The 22,996-nt window shown below is 42.1% G+C and overlaps 1 protein-coding gene across 1 annotated transcript; it reads left to right on the forward strand.

Moving 5' to 3' along the window:
* Positions 1-20,114: 20,114 nt before the first annotated feature.
* Positions 20,115-21,926, forward strand: LOC137268333 (transcription factor HES-1-A-like). Its single transcript, XM_067802886.1, has 3 exons — positions 20,115-20,299; positions 20,570-20,665; positions 20,933-21,926. The coding sequence occupies exons 1-3, from the start codon at positions 20,249-20,251 to the stop codon at positions 21,674-21,676; spliced, it is 891 nt and encodes a 296-aa protein (XP_067658987.1). The 5' UTR covers positions 20,115-20,248; the 3' UTR covers positions 21,677-21,926.
* Positions 21,927-22,996: the final 1,070 nt, after the last annotated feature.

Consider the following 22,996-nt stretch of genomic DNA (forward strand, 5'->3'; position numbering starts at 1 on the left):
GGGCGGGAGGGTTTCACTAACATCAGTGTGAAAAGTACTACTGAATGTCGCAGAGTGAATGAAATAAACTCACGAGTTGTTTGATGGCAGCCTTTGGCAGTTTTGTTGTCGTAGTTTGAGTCGGTTCAAATAATTGAATGGTTTATACATTGTACAAGAACACCATTCTGAGCTGATTTAATTGGCGTCATTAAAACATTTCCCCGTTCTGGGTCAATGCATTACACATACTAGCAATATCAAATGGCAAATGAGTGAAGGCGATGTACATGGTTTCAATACAGGTGACCCCTGGTCAGCATTTTCTTTGTGAATTACTTTGGGAACCAGTAATGGAGTTGGTAAATTCCTCTTTAAAGTTAACCTGAAACATTTCCAAGCTTTTGGAGTGAGTGAGTATTGACTGAGGTGAGAGAACACAACACATCATGGGTTAGGTGACATACTGTAATATGCATGAAACAGACAGTTCTTATCATTTTACAGTTGCATTGTCTATCCTCTAATGAAGTAAGGAAACAGTAACTATATATACTGGTGTTCCCTTACTTTTTTCCAGGTTTCTCCACAGGGTATGCGACTGGGTATGCACCGCACTCAGTAATACTCCAGCTATATGGCTGTAAATAGGGGCCAGACAACCCAGTGATCAGCAACATGAGCATCGGTCTGCGTAACTGGGAACCGATGACATGTGTAAATCAAGTCAGCGAACCTGGCCACCCGATCCCATTAGCCGCCTCTTTAGACAAGCGTATATATACGCATTTTATGGCAAGCATTGCTTGCTAAAGGCCTATGCTACCCGGGACTTCACGGGGCATAAGCTTGTTAAGAAACCTTGATAAAAAACCAAAGGAACACTTTGCTTTCACGCGATCCTTTATTTTGTCCCTCAGTATAAATAGACATTACATAGCATTCACACAAGACGCTCGACATATTTCTAAAGTCGTTAGTGATATTCTGTAATGATGCTACAGAAAAGGGAATCTATTAATCACATACAAGATACACTGAATCTTTGTACAGTTTCCTGCATCAGTTGTATTGTCTATCCGTCTACTGTTACTACCTGTATATGTCCGTCTACTGTTGCTACCTGTATATGTCCGTCTACTGTTACTACCTGTATATGTCCGTCTACTGTTACTACCTGTATATGTCCGTCTACTGTTGCTACCTGTATATGTCCGTCTACTGTTGCTACCTGTATATGTCCGTCTACTGTTACTACCTGTATATGTCCGTCTACTGTTACTACCTGTATATGTCCGTCTACTGTTGCTACCTGTATATGTCCGTCTACTGTTACTACCTGTATATGTCCGTCTACTGTTGCTACCTGTATATGTCCGTCTACTGTTGCTACCTGTATATGTCCGTCTACTGTTACTACCTGCATATGTCCGTCTACTGTTACTACCTGTATATGTGATTACCATGTGGAAACACCTTCTATAATACATACCACCACCTCATACCTGGTTATCATGTGTCATCGTCTTCTGTAGCTGTCAGTACATCAGGGCCACTGCCAGTGTATCGGGGCCATGGCAGTAAGCATCGTGAATTCAGTCGAATACAGGACATTGATATCTGTCATCATCAACTGTAAAGTACCAAAGAAGTGGGCGTCGGTTACTTGTATCATTTCAGCCTGAGCATTGTGAGGGAGAGTGGAAATCTGCATCATGTCTTAGTGTAGACAGTGTAGAAGTGGGACAGACGTAGTGTAGATGATGTAGACGTGGCGTAGACGTTCTGCAGATGTACTGTAGACTGGCACAGGCTTGGGGCAGGTGTGGGGTAGACTTGGTATAGTGAGTGAGTATGGTTTACACCACAATATACCAGCAAATTCGCGACAGAGGGCACCAGAAATGAGATTCACACTTTGTATCCAAGGTAGGAATCGAACCCGGGCCTTCGGAGTGGCGAGAGAACTCTTTAACCACTAAGCTACGCCAGCGTCCTTAATGTAAATGTGATGTAAACGTAGTGTAGAAGTTATTCTTTGTGCAGTTCGGTAGAGGTCACAAAATGTATGACCATTTAAGAACACAGTCGCAACTATAATCTCTTCTTCTGTACACGACAGATATGCAGACAAGCTGATGATGAGCTTCGTGTTCGTTTCTGAGTAACATTTACAACCTGTGGGTGTAAGTAATATTTACAATTTGTAGGGGTTAGTCATATTTAAAATTTACTCCTTGTCATCTTGATGTCTGACCACGGAATGGATTTAAATGGCAGTGTTTCTCCGTCATCTTTACATTTAAAGGCAGAAAGGGATTTAATACACGACTTTTAACATATTTCAACAAACGAACGAATAGTTGTATTACACGTGTGGCAATAAAAGTCTCCATATGTAATCTGTGAAGCAGAGAAACACGCTTCTTTTTGATAGGGCTGCTGCAGCAACTCGCTACTGGAATCACCAAAACTAGGCCACTAAGTTTTGAATTTCCTTTGTTATGAGAAACTTGGCGTGATACAAAACAACAGCGACGTTGCCCGCGATGCCGGGTGCAAGTGTGTTATATCGTATGTAAAAACAAAATTTTGAAGTGTTTTGTAAAATCGAAACGTTTTAATGAAGTTGTCTTTACACAAGAATCAAAGTGTTTGTCTAACTTGTTAAAATGAAAAGAAGGCAGCATATTGTCATCTACCGGTTTCAAATTTATTAAATTTAAATTTATTGTTATTTGTAAATATATTATTGTATCTCTTTGTTTTAAACATGTTGTTAAGTGACAGTTAGAGTGACCTTGAAATCAACTGCACCAGAAGATAAGAGTGTGATGGCCCGAATAGCGTACGGGACCGAGTGAGACCAGATTGAGTGTGTAAACTATGGAAGAGAAACGACAGTAGATACATCTCATAAACGTGGATACTTCTATAGATGTGCTTTCCTCCCTCTGTTAACTATGGGCTATCCCAATATGACAGAACACAACAAGATGTTAACATTAATGATAGGTTAGATAGATAGTTGTTTGAATGTTTTGATCAATGACCTCACTGTCGCCTACAACACACCATAGGAACATCGCGTAAACATATCTAAGGGACGTAACTGCAGGTGTCATGTCGATATTAACGGCGGGAATCCCAAGGCTGTGTTTTTGGTCACGTGTCAGTGTATGTCTCGCTCTAATTCTCATACAATACTGGGTGACGTTACACCAAAGAGAAGCCTCTGAAAGGTGAAGGGTCAATAATTGTCGCACAAGTTTAACACGGAAACATCCGAGCCTGAAAAACCGATTGTTCGTGAGTCAGTCGTGTACACTGGACCATCACATCACGGAGAACAGCCGAAGAATTATAGATTTTCATACCTTCCCATGTGATAAACGTTACTTATTATATTTGACTGATTAAAGATCTCATTTGATGAGGAAAAAAATACTTGTGACGATTTGGCTAGTCGGACCTATGAGGTCATCATATGAAATAGAATTTTTGCATGGATTTTAATTTTTGGCTGTTTTGATAAGTTTGTTGGAGTTTCTTTATTATTATTATTATTTGTTTGTTTGTTTCTTTTCTAAATCTACTCTAATACTATACACCAACACAGACAGCTGTCATAATAGGGAATACAATTCAGATTCTTGGAAACGTGTGTTTTACTCAATAATATTTCTAAACGTCCGCGCATCTTTGTTGAATATGATTTATGATCATAAGTCGAATATAATATATTTATTATTCGACCTGCCAAGGTACACAAAAACATTCAGTCTGTGTAGTTTGGTGAACTTTGGCCCCATCAGTTTGGATGCCATTGAAGTTTGTTGCATTAAACACCTTGAAGCAAAGAACGGCAGGTAAGGGAGATAATCGTTGCAGGCTGCGAATGTTGAAATTACGGCATAATGGACAGGTGCGATTGGCAAGGGGAGAGCTCACAGGGGCAGAGTGTCACATCGGCACGTGCGCCGGTTTCCGCTTTAAAAGCCGGAAATTGACAAGGAGAATAGACAGATTTGAAGTTTATCGTGAAGAAATCTAGACTTTATCCGGGATGAATTTCAAGCTGCCCAATTTTTCAGTTAATATATACAGCTTTATATTGTTCGCGAGAATAGACAAAAACACACCCTACAACACACACACACACACACACACACACAGATGTGTGTCTGTTAATATATATGATATATATATATATATATATATATGTGCGAGATTCGTCATGCATTATAAAGACAGAAGACAAACTTAAACTCATGTGATCTACACTGACTGTTACTGGGTTTAAACAAAATCGTGGGCTGCTGTGACAATTTCCTTTTTCTCCTCAACTGCAAAATCTTCACACTGTAAGGGCTGGACTAGTTTGTATCTGATGCTCACCTCGTCAACGTTACAGCTAAAATGACTGCATTTAGTACAGCCTATTGTGATACCTCCGAACGCATCACAGACACATCATATCAAACGTATCAAAAACGCATCATAGAACAATTAATCGCATACGCTGTGTAATGTTTTGGGGAGTGATACGTTTTAGCTTTGTTTATATGTAAAGCGAGTTTGAATGAGGGGCGCTAGCCGAACCCGTGGATGCACTTTAGTGTTAGTATGTCTGTGGGTATTACAGATTAAGTGTGTAACCGACAGTGAAGTGCGCAGTTTCATTTCCACATACTGCAAAATACTTGGAAGAGTTAACAATCCAAAACGTGACCTGTAAATACATCATCGAGCCGTCTTTCGCTTCCATCACAGGGTAAGACAAACCAGGACGAAAACGCGTGTCGCCAGTGAGATATACTAGATTAACAACTATTCTCTGAAATGGAAATACTTTACCGAAAAGAGCTGATTATGGAAAAATATAACATAATGAAAAGGAACCCTGAGACTTAGTTCATTTTAAGGTGTGGAAATTTGGACTTACCATATTTTCTAGACTTTCTTGGGCATTTTGGATATATTTGCTTATATCTCAGCAACGTAGCAACAAGTCTAAGAAAGAACAATTATTAATTGCTGACAATGTGAAGGAGACAAGGTGACCAATAAAGTAATTCTTACTTACTTACATATTAGTTCTGCAGGTCAAGCGTGTGTTAGTTTTTGTCCTTCACGTTTCGTTGTCAATGTACGCTTGCCGTTGATCACAACATAGCAGCAGAAAATGGGTACCCGGTGAGGTAGAGTTTTGTGACTATAACCTTTTAGCGCTTAAGAGGGCAGCTTGGGTTATCCGGGGTAATGATAATCAGATTCTGATTAGAGCGTTCAGTGAGCAACTGGTCAGATGGATACTAGGCGCTATATAAGTGAATTATTATCATTATCATTAACATATCGTATGCGTATATACATATAATTATATGTACTAACCTCTCATTACTCACTCTGGTTTTCCCACAGATTCCAGTGAATAAATCAAATACCATAATTGAGTTTAAAATGATTTCGCCATTGAGGTGCGTGTGTTATGTGTACGTGTGCTTTTGTGTGTGAGTTGTCAGGTGTTTGGATATGTGTCACTTGTGTGTACGTTGCATGTTTGTTGAATGTCAACCAGAGTGAGATAGATATTTGTTGATCTACATGGGTATAATGCATACTTGGTGAATCTATACTGTATATAAGTAAGGTCTATACTTGTTGAATGTGTCCTTGCGTAAGTATGGTATATAAACTGTTTTAGAGGCATCTTAGAAGTTGCCGAGCTAAAGGTGAAGGAACAGGTTTTATGGATGATCAACGTCTTTATTTTCACAATGGCGGCGTTTCGGTGTGGATTCTTATACCGTTTTCAAGCACGTTTGAATACATCCAAATCACCTCCCAAAACATCGCAAAGATTTGCATTCGTGTATTTGTAAAGTTTTCCAAACAGGTTGGACTGAGGGTTATATTTTGGACAATCCGACCCTACCACTGTGCAAGACAAAAGTGACATGTCATTGCTTATTGGGTAGGAACTGTCAAAATTTAACCGGATCACAGGTGTAAAGAAACCCACGTCACAGGCATGAGGAAACCCACGTCACTGGTATAAGGAAACCCACGCCACTGCTGTAAGGAAACCCACGTCACGGGTATAAGAAAACTCACGTCACTGGTATAAGAAAAACTACGTCACTGGGATAAGGAAACCAACGTCACTGGTATATGAAAACCCACGTCACGGGTATAAGAAAACCCACGACACGGGTATAAGAAAACCCACGTCACTGGGATAAGGAAACCCATGGAAGTGTGCGTGCGCGTGCGCGTGCGCGTGCGCGTGCGCGTGCGCGTGCGCGTGCTTGTTTGTGTTGAGGGGAGGGGGTAGTTGCTAATGCAACACAGCTGCTGACAATGATAACTTATTTAGAAAAACATTGGCATGTGTGTTTTTGTTCCCCTTCAAGAACAATGTTGGGAGACATTATATGTAGTGCTGAATGAATCATCAACGGAACACGACACAACTACAGAGAACAGATAGAGACTGACAGGCAACGCTTTTAAAACATTATTGTTTAACTCAGGTTTTCAAAATACAGCTAATGTGAATCTTATACAGCGATGAATGAAAGAAATCATCTCAGAGAAACCCAAGATTTTCACTGATTGTCGAACTCGTGCACAATGGACACCGTCACAGACCCCTCATGTGGGAGATACCAGCTAAATGTATGTATTTGTCTGTTACACCCGGGAGGTGTTGGGAATACCCTTGTAGTCCTAATTCTCAAACTTTATTCAGGAAACATATACTTTAAGCAGCGGGCCAACTCACACGCGGTTAAAGCACTTTTTTAAAAGTTCAGAGTAGAGATGAATCCTTACAATATAAGTACAATGCCACATACAGGTCGCAAGTATAAGCCAGGCCAGCCGTGAAAGTTGTAGAAAGTTATGACCAACAACTTGTTGCAGTGAAGAGAGACACAAAGACAGCCCTGACAATAGGTTATTTGGGGGACTTGTACAAAGTGGGTGATTACCACGAGGCGGCACGCGACCACTGACAAAGAGATAGAAAGAGGAGGTGAAAAACTAACAAACAAACAAAGCAGAAGATTCAAACCATTGGCGCGCAAAAGTTTGAAAGAAGTTAGTAAGAAAGGATTCAAATCTTAGGAATCCTCCCGCCGTATCCCACCTGTCGCACACTGTCAGGCAGGGAGGGGGACGGGTCTGATGGCGGGGAGGGGGTGGGGTGACTGCTTTTGTGATGGATCAGTGATCTCCATTCGTAGAACCCTCTTTGTTCTACATAGAATCAGTTTCAAACCTACCTCACCGTGAACGTGGTTTTATGTCTATATACCAAAAGTTTAGACTGTTTTCAGGACATGTCCCAAAGTATAAGCTAAGTGAGGAGGGGAGTTGTACACATGCTCTTGACAGTCCATCAGATATACGTTGTGTGAGACAACCAACGTGCGCGGCAACTAGTTCAAATCACAACATGCACAAGCGTCTGTTTAAATATGTAATATATAAATATCAGGTAAAGTGGCTTAATTCATAAGAAAAACTATACAGTCCAATTGGTGAAGACTTACGATACTGGCAAAGATCGCTGCATTCATTATTCAGATAGCATTAAGCGAGATTGTATCAAGATCAGGAGACGTTCTTGTATTCTGTGTCTCCGACCCATACCCAAAAAACTTTAAACTATAACATGTATAATTGTCTACAAATGTGTCAGTTTGAGGTCACTTTCCCACACAAGAATAAGATAAATACGCGTCATGTTTAGATGGGGAAAAACTGACGACATCAGTGTTAGAAAACAGAAATTATTATGAGCTAATAAACAGGAGCGTATGTCTTGCAAACCGAAAAAACGTGAGATTCACGAAGTCATCTGTTGATGCAAGTGAGTCAAAACCATGGTCTCCGTCTGCTACAACATGTATGATGGTTCTTCTACTACACACATTATAAGAGACATGCAGTTAACGAAACATCTGACGATACCTGTCTGACAAACTGACGAATGTCTGAAGTATGTCTGCTTTCTTCAGTCCTCTTCACACATAGGTAACACAATCTGTAATTCATCCCTAAATGCTGAACAACATATGGTGTATTTTGAGAAAAAACTGTAACATAAAGTACTAGAACTTGCAGTTTACGAAGAAAGTGAAATCCCAAGTATGACATATGTTGTGGCACATAGACACATTACAGGCAATTTTTCGAATTATTTACTTCAAGATTTATTTTTATTCCTTTATGTTACTCGTTTTATCTTATTCCTATCACATGGTGTTCAGATAACTTTACGTTGATTTAAAAAAAACCCACTTCTCTAAAACACGCCGGCGTTTATAGAGATCCCACCCCTCCTTGTCTTTATTTCCGGGCTGTGATGTTTTTAGAGTATATCATTAATATCTTCATTTGCTAGGCGTAGAAAATCAATAAGTTAATGGCGCGCATAAGTTGTCTTAGTTCAAGAAGAATAAAAGATTCAAATTTGAAGATGACCCCCGTGGAGACCAGCTGTCTGAAGAAATAGTGAAAATATCCGTAATTCGGTCTCAGATCAGCCAATCAGAGCAGTCGACGTGCTGTCGTGTGCCCCCTTCATTCAGCGTGAATGAAATCTCAGCCGTTTTGTGAATGAGAGTTCTCCCCCGCATGCGCCGGACGGAAAAAGCTCAATGAAAACATCTGCCGATAAATAATCAATATTTGGAATTTAATGAATGTGAATGGAGTGGGGTGATGGATGAATGAAAAGCAATGTCTACGATGTGGTCGTCATTGTCGCTGCATTTATGAATGAAATTCACAAATTGTAAAGAAATCGATTCAATGTTTTCACGGGTAGTAATGTATGCATTGTTCTATTTCGATCAGTGGATCAAATTGAAAGTACACATTGTCACATAATTCATACTTTCTGCCTCGGATTGTCTTGGGCAAAATTTGTGACCGTGTGCTTTATCAATGGCGCATCATTAGACATGTGACAGTGCACCTTTGACAGTGTTCAAACTTAATTGTAGCTGAACCCTCGAGCGGTCATCTTCTTTACCCGTCATTAGTAAAGATCTTTATGACGTGAAGACAACCGTATCCTTTTTACGCAATTCAATTTTAGCATTTGAATTTTCTGGCGGCAACATTTTCGTTCAAATTTAAAATGTGCGTACACCTGCTTGTCAGTGTACGTGCTCTCGCTATCTACCTGCCGCCGCCTCACCAGCGACACTGTCTCATAGGCTATATTTATATATCTACTAACAAAGGCATTCTCTGTCGCCGCAGTCTCGCATGCAGCCCTCTCCAAGCCGGTGTGTGTCTTGCGTATACATCCTTCAGTCGGAGGAGGGTTAAAGTCGATGCGACACTGATGAGTGATGGTGTTAAACTTCTTTTCATTTGTATAAATATGGCGTAAGTGGTTAACCCAAGTTCACGGATCACGGCGTGTGTGTTTGATACTGAGTGAAGTTCGCAGGGAGGAAAAAAGTCGAAATGTTACGAGAGATAAAGACGGAGAAAACGGCATTTCAGAAACCTGCCGGTATCACTTTTGTTGGAATATAGAAACTCTTGCGTTACAATACGATCACCCTGCTATTGAGGACTTCTTATCATAGTCGCTCTAATGTCATCGTCTCATTAATCAGGCACTGCAGAATATACCCCCATGACACCGAAATTGTTCAAGCTCTTTTATAAAAGGAGAACAGGTAATTTGGAATAAGGTTATCTTACTCTACCCCTCTTCCTGAAATACTGGGCGGCTGGCGATAGGGTTGGGGGAGTCGTTTCCCAACATGTATGCATCACCCGATGTGCATCCGAATGGGGTGAGGCACGTGACCACCCAGCGCCGACACCTGCTGGACGGAGGAGAACTTGGCGGGAATTTTTTCGTGTTCATACACTCAGCGGACGATGTGAGGCGTTTCCCTGCAATGTTTGTGATTCTGTAACACAACAATAAGCATGTGTTAGACTAGTTCAAGATATATTGAAGGAACAGGGTTCGTTTGAGAAAGAAAAGAAAGGAAGTCCTGTAGAGCTCCAAAATGTTCGTTTTTGTCATGTATTGTTTTTGAAAAATGAAGTCAGAATATTTCGTTCACATAATATTTTTCAAAGATGACACCATTACAGTGAAGTCTCGTATCCTAGAAGAGACTCAAGAGATCAAACACGTGTCCAACACCACCACAAACATACAGATTGACAGGCTAGTAACCCAGAGGAGACTCACCGGATCCGGCTTGTCCCCAACACCACCATATACATATAGACAGACAGACTAGTGTTCCAAAGGAGATACTCAGATCCAGTTCGTCACCAATGCTACCACATTCACAGAAATTGACAGTCTAGTATCCCAGAAGAGACTCTCTGATGCAGTTCGTCTACACCGCCTTATAGCGGGAATATTGCTGAGCGCGGCGTGAAATTAAACTCACTCACTAAACTCACTCAGATATAAGAACAACTGCAGGTTGTGAAAAGCAGACAAATGGATCAGTGAACCTTAATGGTTGATTGCGGGGACTAGTGTTCATGATATCAGCCCCCGGGCTGCCTGTTCCAAACTGGGATATTTACAAATAACCGCCATTTAGCGGGGTCACGGCCTTTCTCCACATGGAAGATAAGGCCTGAGATTAACATCAGTTTGTCGAGAGAAAAACACAAGCGTATATATCATATCATAATATATAATACAGCCAGTTCAAAAATAACCGTGCCACTTACATTTCTGTATATCTGTTGGCCTCGACAACATTACTCTATCTCCCGCCAATCGGCTGCACAAGCGTTAAGTCTGGCCCTTCCAATGCGTTATGTTTTCTTTTCATATTCGCCAGACCACGTGTCCGCCATTCCAGTTGTTATTTCTCCGATAATAATTGGGCAAATCCTTACAATAGTAATTTGTTTAAAGGCGTTGTCTGCAACTGCAAATAATGTCCATATCTCACACCCATATCGCATGATGCGTTTTGTCGGTGAGAGTAGAAAACGTATTTTGTTTGTACGACGAAGGGAAACCGCCAACTGGTAATGCCTTCTGCAACGCGACATTTAGTTGTATCAAAAACATTGTACATACCGGGTTGTATAGCATGGGTCGAGTAACAGCCGGGAACGCAAACAAACTGACCAGACATCGGGACTTGCACTGGCGGGTTGCAGACCTTCAGGTAATACACTTTAGGAGACCAGCAGGCAAGGAGCTAGGACCACTGTTAGTCCAACTGCACTATCTGTAGAATATATATAACTTCACGAAATCGTTGAGTTTAATCAGATAAGATGCGCAATAGAAGCCAGGCTGTTAGACATGTGACACACATTGAGTGACTGTATAACTGAACAATACATGTAGCACTAAAATGCGGTCAGAGGGAAGATTTAAAAAGGTTTTAAGTAAGACTAGGAGGCGACAGACAAGAAAAGAAAACACTTGCTAAGCGGGGTTTGGTTGCTTGTTTTACACCCCACTCAGCAATACTCCAGCTATATGGCAGTGATCTGTAAATAATCGTCTGGATCAGACAATACAGTGATCAATAGCATGGGTATCAATCTACGCAACTGGGATACCATGACGTGTCAAGCAAGTCAGCGAACCACCCGGTCCCGTCGGTCGCCTTAACATGCATGGGTAAGTGAAGATCAGTTCTAACCCGGATCTTGGCGGCTATGAGTAATGGATTTAACTGACAAATGTTTTAAAAAAACCAAAAGCGTTAGCAGGCTGCAAAGCTACAAAATCCCCTTTCTTGCATGCCACCAGTATATAATCATTTACTTCAGTTTAAACCCGATGGAAAGTATTTTCTCGCGTTGAACATGAGTGAGTGAATTTAGTTTCACGCCGCAATCAGCAATATTCCAGTTATATGACGGCGGTCTGTAAATAATCCAGACTGGACAAGACAATCCAGTGATCAACAACGTGCATCGATCTGCGCAATTGGGAGCAGATGACACGTGTCAACCAAGTCAGCTAGCCTGACCACCCGATCCCGTTAGTCGCCTCTTACGACAAGCATAGTCGCCTTTTGTGGCAAGCATGAGTTGCTGAAGGCCTATTCTACCCCGGGACCTTCACGGGTCGAACATGAACAAGAAGAAAATGTAGTACTAACATATGGTTTTAGATCCATCTTGGGTTACTAACATGCTCACATGTGATCTGTGGAGATAAAAAAAATACACGTTTTCAATCATTGCAACCATTCATTCGTATTTGATGAAGCACATGTCCAACACGATGACACGTAAGAAAAGAACAGAAGCAACAGTTGTATTACCCATGTTAACGTTTCTCATATTAATCCCACCACCATCGTAAATATGTTTCACATAACACTTCACGGCCTTTGTCTTTTCATAACTAGAGTGTTGTGTGGTGGTATCTCTGAGCTTTCTGAATAATCGTGACGATGACGTGGTCAACGCCTAAATTACGACTTCGTTCACGACAGTATTTCATCAAGTTACTGACAGCCTGCCGTCACCTGAGATGTCCAACAAAACCTACCCCTGTAGCAGTGCACGTTTATTACAGGGATCTCAAGCCTCGACCGAACCTGCGTTTAATCCACACCTACATGATCTTGTGATTAAAGAATTAATCATGCGTTCTGATCAAGCAGTGGAAAATGTCGACTCAGTTGACTCCAGAAAACCCCGGGGGGAAATATGGCAGTAAAACAACGGTAGCTTGACGTCACGTATCGTAAACTGGTAGAGTCAATGTCGTTACACCAACCCTTTGATAGGGAGGTATGTTAAACTGTTGTCAAACCCTCCAGCCAGGTAAACATCGATCGTAACTTTCAAGTTCAGTTTAAATGTTTTATTTTCATTCAGGTGTATCCTAATGAACATCACCCAACCTTGTAATCTTTTGCTGCCGATTTGGATGGGTCGGCATTATTAACCTTAATTATACTAGTAACGTACCTTTGGTTGTGCAGTACGAAATGCATTTTTTCGGAAAATGGTTATTATATATGCTTTGACGGTTATATATTGAATAGTTCCAGAGTTGTCAAGACAGTAGAACAAACGGCTGTACAGTGGATTAATTCACCTCCTGGATGTACTGGTCACTGACTGTACGCGTAAAAGTTAGTGTACATTTCACAGCACCAGTGACATCGAGTGTTGTGCACCTGGAGAACTGTCACTGTCACACTTCCCGAAAGTCCGAGTGTCACGGAAGGCAAGCGTACACACTATGACATACACGTAAACACAAAACATGACAAACATGTTTCCATCCTCAGTTATTCCATTATCGATTATCTAAATGTTGTATTGATTGTACTTCCATAAAATAATCGTCAAATAGTAATAGAGTAATGTACCAAATAGTATTCAAAAGACAATTTTCAGATATCACTGTCGATCTCCTGTGATGTGAAAAAATCTTTGCTTCAGCATAAATTGTTTTCTATCTGCGATTGGGTTTGTCATGTAAACCTCCGCCTTTTTCATACAAACAAATACAATGCTTCTGGTAATGTACAAGGCACAATGACTTGTCTCCATCTCTTACAGCAGGCAGTCACATAAGTAAATCTTGCCACAGGCGGTATGACGCTTCATACACCTTTAGTGATGTATGGTATTATTATTCTTCAACCTATGTCCATTTGTCTATCATCATCGCCATATTGCTTAGTCAGAGCTGGTCCCGACCGATGTCATATTTCTAACGTTTGTCTGTCTGCGTTTGTGAAGATCTTTCGCCATGTAACGGAAGCGTTTGAGTCAACCGACAATATACATAGTCTATGGCGGAAGTGACTTGACAGTTAGGGATGCACAATAGCCCGATATCAGTCTACACGGCGGCGCCATCACCCTGGCGTTCACAGAATTGGAATGTCTTGGTGAATATTGTTGTAAACGTATGCAGGCCATACGAACTCGACCAATGACTAACAATATTTGCGGATATAGATTCCGTCCTTGTCGTCTCACAGAATGTTTAGCAATAATAGTAACAAACTATTTCTTGCTATACGATGTAAGTGTTTTTGAACTTTAAACGGAGAGGTGTCTAATTCTGGGTTGTTAAACAGCTAGTTACACTCACCATAAGTAAAGACATAGATCAACTTTGTGTTTGTGTGAAATTACGGTTGACTGGTGTTTGTATGAGATTGTGGTTGAGTAGTGTTTGTATGAGATTGCGGTTGATTGGTGTTTGAGTGAGATTGCGGTTGAGTGGTGTTTGTATGAGATTGCGGTTGAGTAGTGTTTGTATGAGATTGGGGTTGAGTGGTGTTTGTATGAGATTGCGGTTGAGTAGTGTTTGTATGAGATTGCGGTTGAGTGGTGTTTGAGTGAGATTGCGGTTGAGTGGTCTTTGTATGAGACTGCGGTTGGTTGGGTTTTTTATGTGAGATTGCGGTTGAGTGGTGTTTGGTTGAGACTACGGTTGAGTGGTGTTTGGTTGAGACTACGGTTGAGTGGTGTTTGTGTGAGGTTGCGATTGAGTAGTGTTTGTGTGAGATTGCGGTTGAGTAGTGTTTGTGTGAGATTGCGGTTGGGTGGTGTTTGGGTGAGACTGTGGTTGAGTGGTGTTTGTGTAAGATGGCAGTTGATAGTTTCAGAGATGAAAATATTTTAAGTCTGGAAAGTGTCAGTTCCTGTACAAGTCAGAGTAGTATGGAAGGCCATGATCAGGATATTATGATTGCCAAGACATCGTGACGTATAAGGAACCCAACCATAAACATTATCCTTTGAACACTTTCTACAATTCACTTTTTGATCGTTCCTGACAGGGTCCTCGTAATCAGCTTGCAGTACATTATGTTTCTTACATGCTGCTTTTTTGTTTCAGATGTTACGCGTTAGCGTACTCGATCAATCTAGGTCACGTAAAATCCTTTCCTAGAATGTCATCCGGGTTGCAAATCTTTCCCACAGATATCAAACAATAGCATTTAATTTTACCACTAGCTTCATGTTCACACATTTGTCTTTCGTACGTAAAAGTAGAATGAGTAAGTGTGTTTAGTTTGACGCGATTCTCAGCAATATTCCAACTCTGTGACCGCAGTCTGTATAATCGAGTCCAGAAAATCCAATGAACAGCATCGATCTACGCAACTAGGATTATTGCTGGAACCGTATGCCAGTCTAAGTGAGTTTTATTTTACCTCGCCTTTAGCACAATTAAAGAAATATCAAGGGTGAGGAAGGGGGAGGGGGCAGAAATGAATCAGTATAAGAAAGGGAGACATCGTGTTCCAGACTATAGACATGTACTTAGGACTGAACAAAACATGGACATTACTGTAACGTATGTTGGCGATACACTCCACACTATTGCTAATCCAGTGGTGATATGACGACTCGATCTCTTTTCACTAAGAATTACCCGAGGATCAAATTATGTTAATAACGATTATTCCTTAATTTACTTTTGTGATTGTTTTTATTTGAGACTGAAACAGATGGGGGAAAACTCCTTGTAGGGACAACAGTGAATATGCGTTACTTTCCTTGCTGTGTATACACACTTTCTGTGCATCAGCTAACGTATCTGGTATCAGACCTCCCCTACTTCCCGTCCCCTCCAGGCCATTATAAACAGTGGCAAGTCGGCGATGATAAATAATTCCTCACCCCTCGGGCCACAACTCGGACATATCCTTTACGACAGTCTGGTTTATTTGTATTGCTTATTGGTGTGAGCGGCTACGTCACGGGACCGATGGACGGACGACCGTGGAGACACCGAGTCTAGCAGGGTCATGTGACTTCTTACCTCTGTCACTCCCATAACACACAGGCGTGAAGACAGACACTTTAGTCGACTTAGCGTGTTTACTACGTGTTGCTTGATGGCCATTTTATATTGGTAGATTTATTTCGTGATTAATACTAACGGTATATTATGATCGATGATATACGTCTTTTGTTCTACGTTATTGTCAGTATTGGCACACCTGGTCTGACAAGGAGGCTCAACCACCTGCTTCTTATGATCGATTCCTTGTGATCGGAGACCAAATATCATACACGTTCGATCTACTAGTTCAATTGGGAACTTGCATATACTGGAATTAAGTGTATGCGTCAAAGAAGTGAAATTGGAGAGTAATGATATGCGTCAAGGGCGTGTGTGATTATTAAACTATGTGTTTGATTTGTGGGAAGTAATGAGCGCTGAGGGAGGCAGTAGCGGCTACTGTTATAACCTCACAGAGGCGTGGCACAGCTCTTGCAGATCTTGAAGCAATTATTTGTTGTAGCCATAAGGTCAAATCTTTCACATGTATCTATTATATATGTTGGTCGGCTCTTGTTGCATACATTACTATTAACATGAGACAAAATGTATACAGCCTGGTTTGGAACTGACGCAATGCATAGTTCATGCGACATTCTTACCCTTTTTAGCGAACAACTGGTGTCACAACTAATTGTCCGTGGTTCATTTATGATATATTTTACCGCTAATTTGTACCACACCCAGTGTTATGCTTCGACAGATAATGGAGGTTAGTTGTTCTGTAACACTGTTGTTCGCGTTATATAATGGTCTAACAGTATCTGCGTGAGTGAGTGAGTGGCTAGCCGCTCTCAGCAATATTGCGGGTATATACAGTTTGTAAATAATCGCGTCAGGACCAGACAATCTAGTGATCAACAGCATGAGCCTTGATATGCGCAATTGGGAACCGATGACATGTGTCAAGAAAGCCAGCAAGCCAGACCACCCGACAAGCACTGGTTACTCTTAAGACAAGCATGGGTTACTAAAGGTCAATAGTTCATCCCGAAGCATCACGGGTAAATTACAGATACTACCAATATCGTTCGATGTCCAACATGGGTACAATATTTGACGACTATTTTCTGGTGTCAAACACCGTAATATTGCTGGAATATTGCTTGAAAATGGCGTAAAATCATATTCACTCACTGCTGTCGGTTCTAGAGTTATTTCCCCCAACTTGATTGATGCGCGTGATTGTATCCTAGTCATCGATACTCATTGTGTCAGTCACTGGATTGTCTCGTTCAGGCTCCATAGGCTGCAGTTCGTCGTTCATTATCACATATTACTGATTATTACTACTACAACGAGTTTGACAACGAGCTGCGCACAGAGAGCAAAAGTGGGCTATGCCAGTGTTAGGCAACACTGGTTGTCACTCAGAATAACACGGGCAACACTGGGTCACTCAGACTGACACGGACAACACTGGGTGTCACTCAGGCTAACTCGGACAACACTGGGTGTCAGTCAGTTTAACATGGACAACACTGGGTGTCAGATTAATACGGACAACGCTGTGTGTCACTCGGACTAACACAGACAACACTATGTGTCACTCAGGCTAACATGGACAACACTGGGTGTCACTCACACTAACATGGACAACACTGGGTGTCAGATTAACACGGGCAACACTGGGTGTCACTCAGAATAACAAGGACAACGCTGTATGTCATTCAAACTATCATGGACAACACTGTGCGTCCCTCTGACTAACATGGACAACACTGTGTGTCATTCAGACTAACACGGACAACACTCTTTAAACAGCTTACACAGTACGTGATAGGGCGATAGAAGGGGAGGTAAACCAAGGATGTTTGTACATGTACAGTGACGTGCACACGTCAGTGACATATCGAGTCTAGGTGCTTATACTGGACAGCACCAATGTCGGGTACAGGGTGTCATCACGGAGACACAGTGCAATGAAATGCACGTGCAATGGCTTTCTCGATTCGCCTATTATAAACATGTGAAGACGTGTCTCCAGACATGGTGCTAATTATTATGCATTAAATGTATAAGCATCAAGTACCATCACTGTCACGCATACAAAGGAAAACATACACCTTCCTGAAAAATGTTGTTCCACAGAATACTCTGTGGAGAGGATTATCTGCTCTACGTGAGCGTCGGCGGCAACTATTAAGCCTTGTGAAAAATTAACATAGCACCATCTCGCCAATTCCAAAGTGGATTAAGTATCAGCGAAGAAAGTGAAAATCCGTGTTGTGCCGATATCCAGAGATACACGGGATGTCTTTGACTATAAAAGCTGACCCTTTGTGTGTTAATTGCAGGGAAGTAATCTGACAGAGAACAAAGGTTCGGTGCACTCAGTGGATTATCAGCGGTAGTCATAAAGCTTAACGCTTGAACGGGGAAGTCATTCCTATTGTTTAATTGCGGGGATTACAAGCTGCGTTGTAAATATTTGATGTGCGGTTGTGAAAGCAAGTCACGACTCCAAACACAAATAAGTCTGGTTGGTGGAACCGTTACACACGACAGACAGAAACAGTTCCACTGATGGTATTAGTCTGTCTCACAGTTCCTGAACCATATTATTTTCGCTCCCTGCAATACTAAGCTCCCGAGCTGAAGCAAGTCTAGATTTACTCAGGTTTAGGTTCCGAATTTCAATCTCACTTGGGCTACTCCACGGTTTAAATGGGTTTATTTGTTACAATCCATATATACACACACGCGGTTTATAGTGTGTGTGTGTGTGTGTGTGTGTGTGTGTGTGTGTGAGTGAAAGAGAGAGAGAGAGCGAGAGAAAGAGAGAGTAAATGTAGACTTGTTTCATTTGGGGCTTTAGTGTTGCAGGGAGTACTAGACTGTTGGGAAAATATATATTCATTTGCTAACGTTAGTGACAATCACGACGGTTGATTCTGCAGGCAGATGTATATTTGAGACAAGCTGTATATTTGGCATTTTTGCTTACAATATATATAGATTCTGTGTTCGGTATTTTGTCAAGTTTCAGGATGAGTCAGGATTAAGCATGGTACAGTACATATGTACCGTGCAGTTTAGTTTTAACAATGATATTTACACACATGTAGTATTTATTTCCCTTTTAAACAACTACTTCAAACCCCAAAGCTCATACTGTTGTTTCTAGTCGTGTATGATCACATGGTTACATATGAAACGGTTGATAGAGTGTAACATAAATCTGGTGCATCCTAGTCGGATGTCACAAAGACTGTCTTGCAGAAATAGAATGTTTCCACGAAATTCACAAATAGTGAAGAGGAAGTGCGCCATTTCCAACATTGAAAGTGGTTTTTAGTTATCACGTTACGTTGGTGAGGGGAGTAGTAGGTTGAAAAGGGGGTGGGGGTGGGGGTAGAGTAGTAGTGTGGGGGATTGGGGTGGGGGATGGGGTGGGGGAGTTATTTGGAGGGGGTGGCTGTGGAGGTGTTATGTCTACATTAACCAGTGCATTGATTCGCACGTGCCTGTTTATAGTACAACGATCCTGTTTGTTTGTTTGAATGAAACATATAGGTATTGATTGATCACCTGTCACGAATGTAGATATTTCACGTGATAAAGCTGATCTCATCTCTTTCTTTGGCTTCTGTCAAAAGCAACATAAATATTTAAAGCCCAAATCCATAACTGTGGTTCAACAGAAATAATCAATAATAAATCGACTGAGATCCGCATGATTGTGTTTGGAATAGACACACACACGGGATGCAGAGCCCTCCCCCAGCCCCTCCAAGAAACATTCCATAATGCATTACGTTGTCAATACTGTTTTGATGTGCCGCTCCCTCCCACACCTCGCCCCCTCCCTCTCAACGCTCTATCCGTGAACCCGGGAGCCACCTTGGACCCAACAGGTTGCTTAGCCGTAATCTCCCGTCCTCGTGCCATGCTGCTTTTCATCGCTGTGGAGACATTTTCCCACGGCCGAACACAAAGCGATCTCGCATTCCGATGAACGACGGTGTAGGCGAGCCGTATCGCAGTCGCGGGCCACCACACAAACGCATTGTGTTCAAGTATGCCTTATCGCAACCACTGTTTACATAACAATTCGACCATTAAGGGAGAGAGACGAGGGGCGTGGTTTTCCCACACTGCTTCCAAACCACAACATAATCCGCCTGGCACGTGCGACTGTTTAGTTGACGTCCGGTGTGTCGCTTGATTGACGGCTGTAATGAACATCCACGAGAACATCTGGCTCTTAGCCAATCAGCGCACGACGGTCACAAGCCTTGCGGCTCGTCTCGTGCGGCCGTCCGCGAGCTGGCTGCTGATTGGCTGGAGCTCACCCGGTTCAGAGCGTGGGAAAGGGCTGAATCGTGTCTTCACATCAACTGCGGGCATGTGTCATGGGGTATAAATACGGAAATTCCTCCACAGGTTGTTATTTCTCGGCGACATTCCGTTATAGCACACTCACTTCGATCTTGTCCCCGCATCATTCCTCCATATCACATCATGGCTGATATTGCCGTAGCTTCTCAGAGGAAGGACCCTTCCATCAGAAAGGTGAGTTGTCAATATTCATTTTTTTCTTTCTCAATTGTTGACACCTGTTGAATGGCAGTTTGCCTGTTGAGCGATGACGTGTTCCATGGACTGATAGATTTGAGGAGGATTAATGGTTTGTCAAGAAGTAAGAAATCTTCCTATTTCAAAATTCTTTCATTGGTGGTTTTTAACTTCATCGATTTTTCTCAAACCAGTTTCAACGCGTTTGTCCTGCGTGCGGTTTGTTTATTTTTCAACTTTAGCCTACAGTGTGTCATTTTCTTACAGAGCAACAAACCATTGATGGAAAAGAAACGAAGAGCAAGAATCAACAACTGTCTATCACAACTGAAGACTCTTACATTACAAGCACTTAAGAAAGATGTAAGTAACCTGTTTTTGTGGTTGTTGAAGTGTTAATGGAATACAGGATGCAAGATACTACTTATACAAGATACTCAAACAAGATACAGATGCACGCACACTCGCTCACACACACACACACGCACACACACACACACACACACACACACACACACACAAGCTCAGTGACGCACGTTACCCATTGTTTTGAAATTGTTGACATGCTGCATTAATCAGTGTTGATGCTCAAAATATCTGAGTACTTATTGCTCTCCTCTCACTTTTCAGAGCTCACAATTCTCTAAGCTGGAGAAAGCTGACATTTTGGAGTTGACAGTTAAGCATCTGCGAAACCTTCAACGCCAACAGATATCGGCTTCCATGGCATCCGATACCTCAGTGATGGGTAAATACCGAGCTGGTTTCAATGAATGCGCAAACGAAGTGATGCGGTATTTGAGTACCAGTCACGACATCAACGGTGATGTCCGAAGTCAGCTGATCAACCACCTCGCCAACTGCCTCCAAGCGGTCAACAGTGTCCAGACACCAGACTCTATACACCAAAGATGTCTGCAGCCAATCAGCGTTCAGATCCCATCCTCTGGACAGGCAACCCACAGCACACCTCCGTCCATGTCGACATCATCTCACCCGCAGACACCTGTTGCATCAACACCCATCATCCCGTCGCCCACATCCACCCCATCAACCAGTCCGGTCCAACTTGCAGGGGCTTTTCATATCATGCCGGGCAACATGTGCAACGGTAGCGCTGTGGCGGTGTATCTAGGCAACCAGAACTCTCACTCCGTGCCAGTGTATTCTCTTCACGTTCCTCAGACAGACAACGGTGTTACCACATTTGTGCCTTCCCCCACAGGTTCCTCACAGTCCCCCACTTCTCCATCTCAAGTTTTCTACAGTGAACGAAAACATAGTGACTCTCGTTTCACCCCTTACACCAGAAGTCCAACATGCTCCCCCTCGCCGTCTAAAGTGAAGGAGGAATGTGTGTGGAGACCGTGGTAACTACCCACCGTGTTGATACTATCACAAAGTGCCTACAAACTCTTGGATTTACATCACTGACTATTCCGTGCCATATTTCATTCCAATCTTATGGACTTTCCACTTGTGTTGAAGCAGCGTGATGTCTACAGGCCCTCCTTATTACGGTGCCGTTCATTGAACATTCATACATTGGTGCATATGACAGTATTTTTTGTTACAAATCAAATAGCATTTACTGTTTTGTTATTAAAAAAATGAAACTTAAAAATATTTCGTCTTGTCATGGTGTGCATGGTGACTTATTTGACGGTGGCTTGTCAGTGGACCTCATTGCTTGCATGCTTCCATATTTCATGAATCACAAACGTTGCTTCATTGGGTGAAAATGTTGGTATTATTAGTAAATACGAATCCTGGTTTAACCGACATAGAATGTTATGACAAATGCGACACGCTAGAAACCGCTAAAGCTGTCGAGTGCGCACTGCGAACGTGACTTCTGGTGAGCTGTCACGATGTCACACCCAGATTCCAGGGTGTTACCTTCTAGTATGTCACCTCGACTTCTCACCGACCGAAGAAAGTAGGACCACCACCATGCGAGTTGAACAATATCGCCAAGTGGTTGATTTCCGATTTGGTCATGAAGTGATGACTAACGAAAGCAGCACGAGTCGTGTCGTTCTAACAGGTCCCCGCAGACATATCGGTCTTGAGAGGGTGTCCTCCAAGCGCATGTGAATGGGACCGGCACTTCTGACGTGCACGACGGCAGGGGTGGCGATCATATTGCCGACAATGCATTCAAATCCGGATGCTTTATGGAACTGACAGTCATTAACTGCACCAGAACGACTGACGACAAGTCAACACCACGTTCCGCTAACGCTCAGACACCGGCGGTGAACAGGGTTCGCACAGTACGCGCTGATAAATATTATACGGCGCTTCAAACAATTACACCGTCAACACACAGACACGTTTGACCTAGAAAATATTTCAAATATTAGACACAAATGACGTAAAACTACAGGTACTACATAATTATGACGTTTATAGGATTTCGGAATGTCTAGTCTGTCACTTAAAACGTAATACTCTCATCACCACAGGCTACAACACTACTCCTTCTGTTATTTTTCAAACTCCCATGGTGCTACCGAGTGCTGACGTTTCACTAGTCTATCATACAGACCCAGAAGCAGTGAGTGTGAGTGAGTTCAGTTTTACGCCGTGCTCAGCAGTATTCTAGCTATATGTCGGCGGTCTGTAAATAACCGACCCTGGACCAGACAATCCAGTGTTCAACATCACGAGCATCGATCTGTACAATTGGGA

This window comes from Haliotis asinina, chromosome 16 (assembly GCF_037392515.1).
Source record: "Haliotis asinina isolate JCU_RB_2024 chromosome 16, JCU_Hal_asi_v2, whole genome shotgun sequence".
Taxonomy (NCBI): Eukaryota; Metazoa; Mollusca; class Gastropoda; order Lepetellida; family Haliotidae; genus Haliotis; species Haliotis asinina.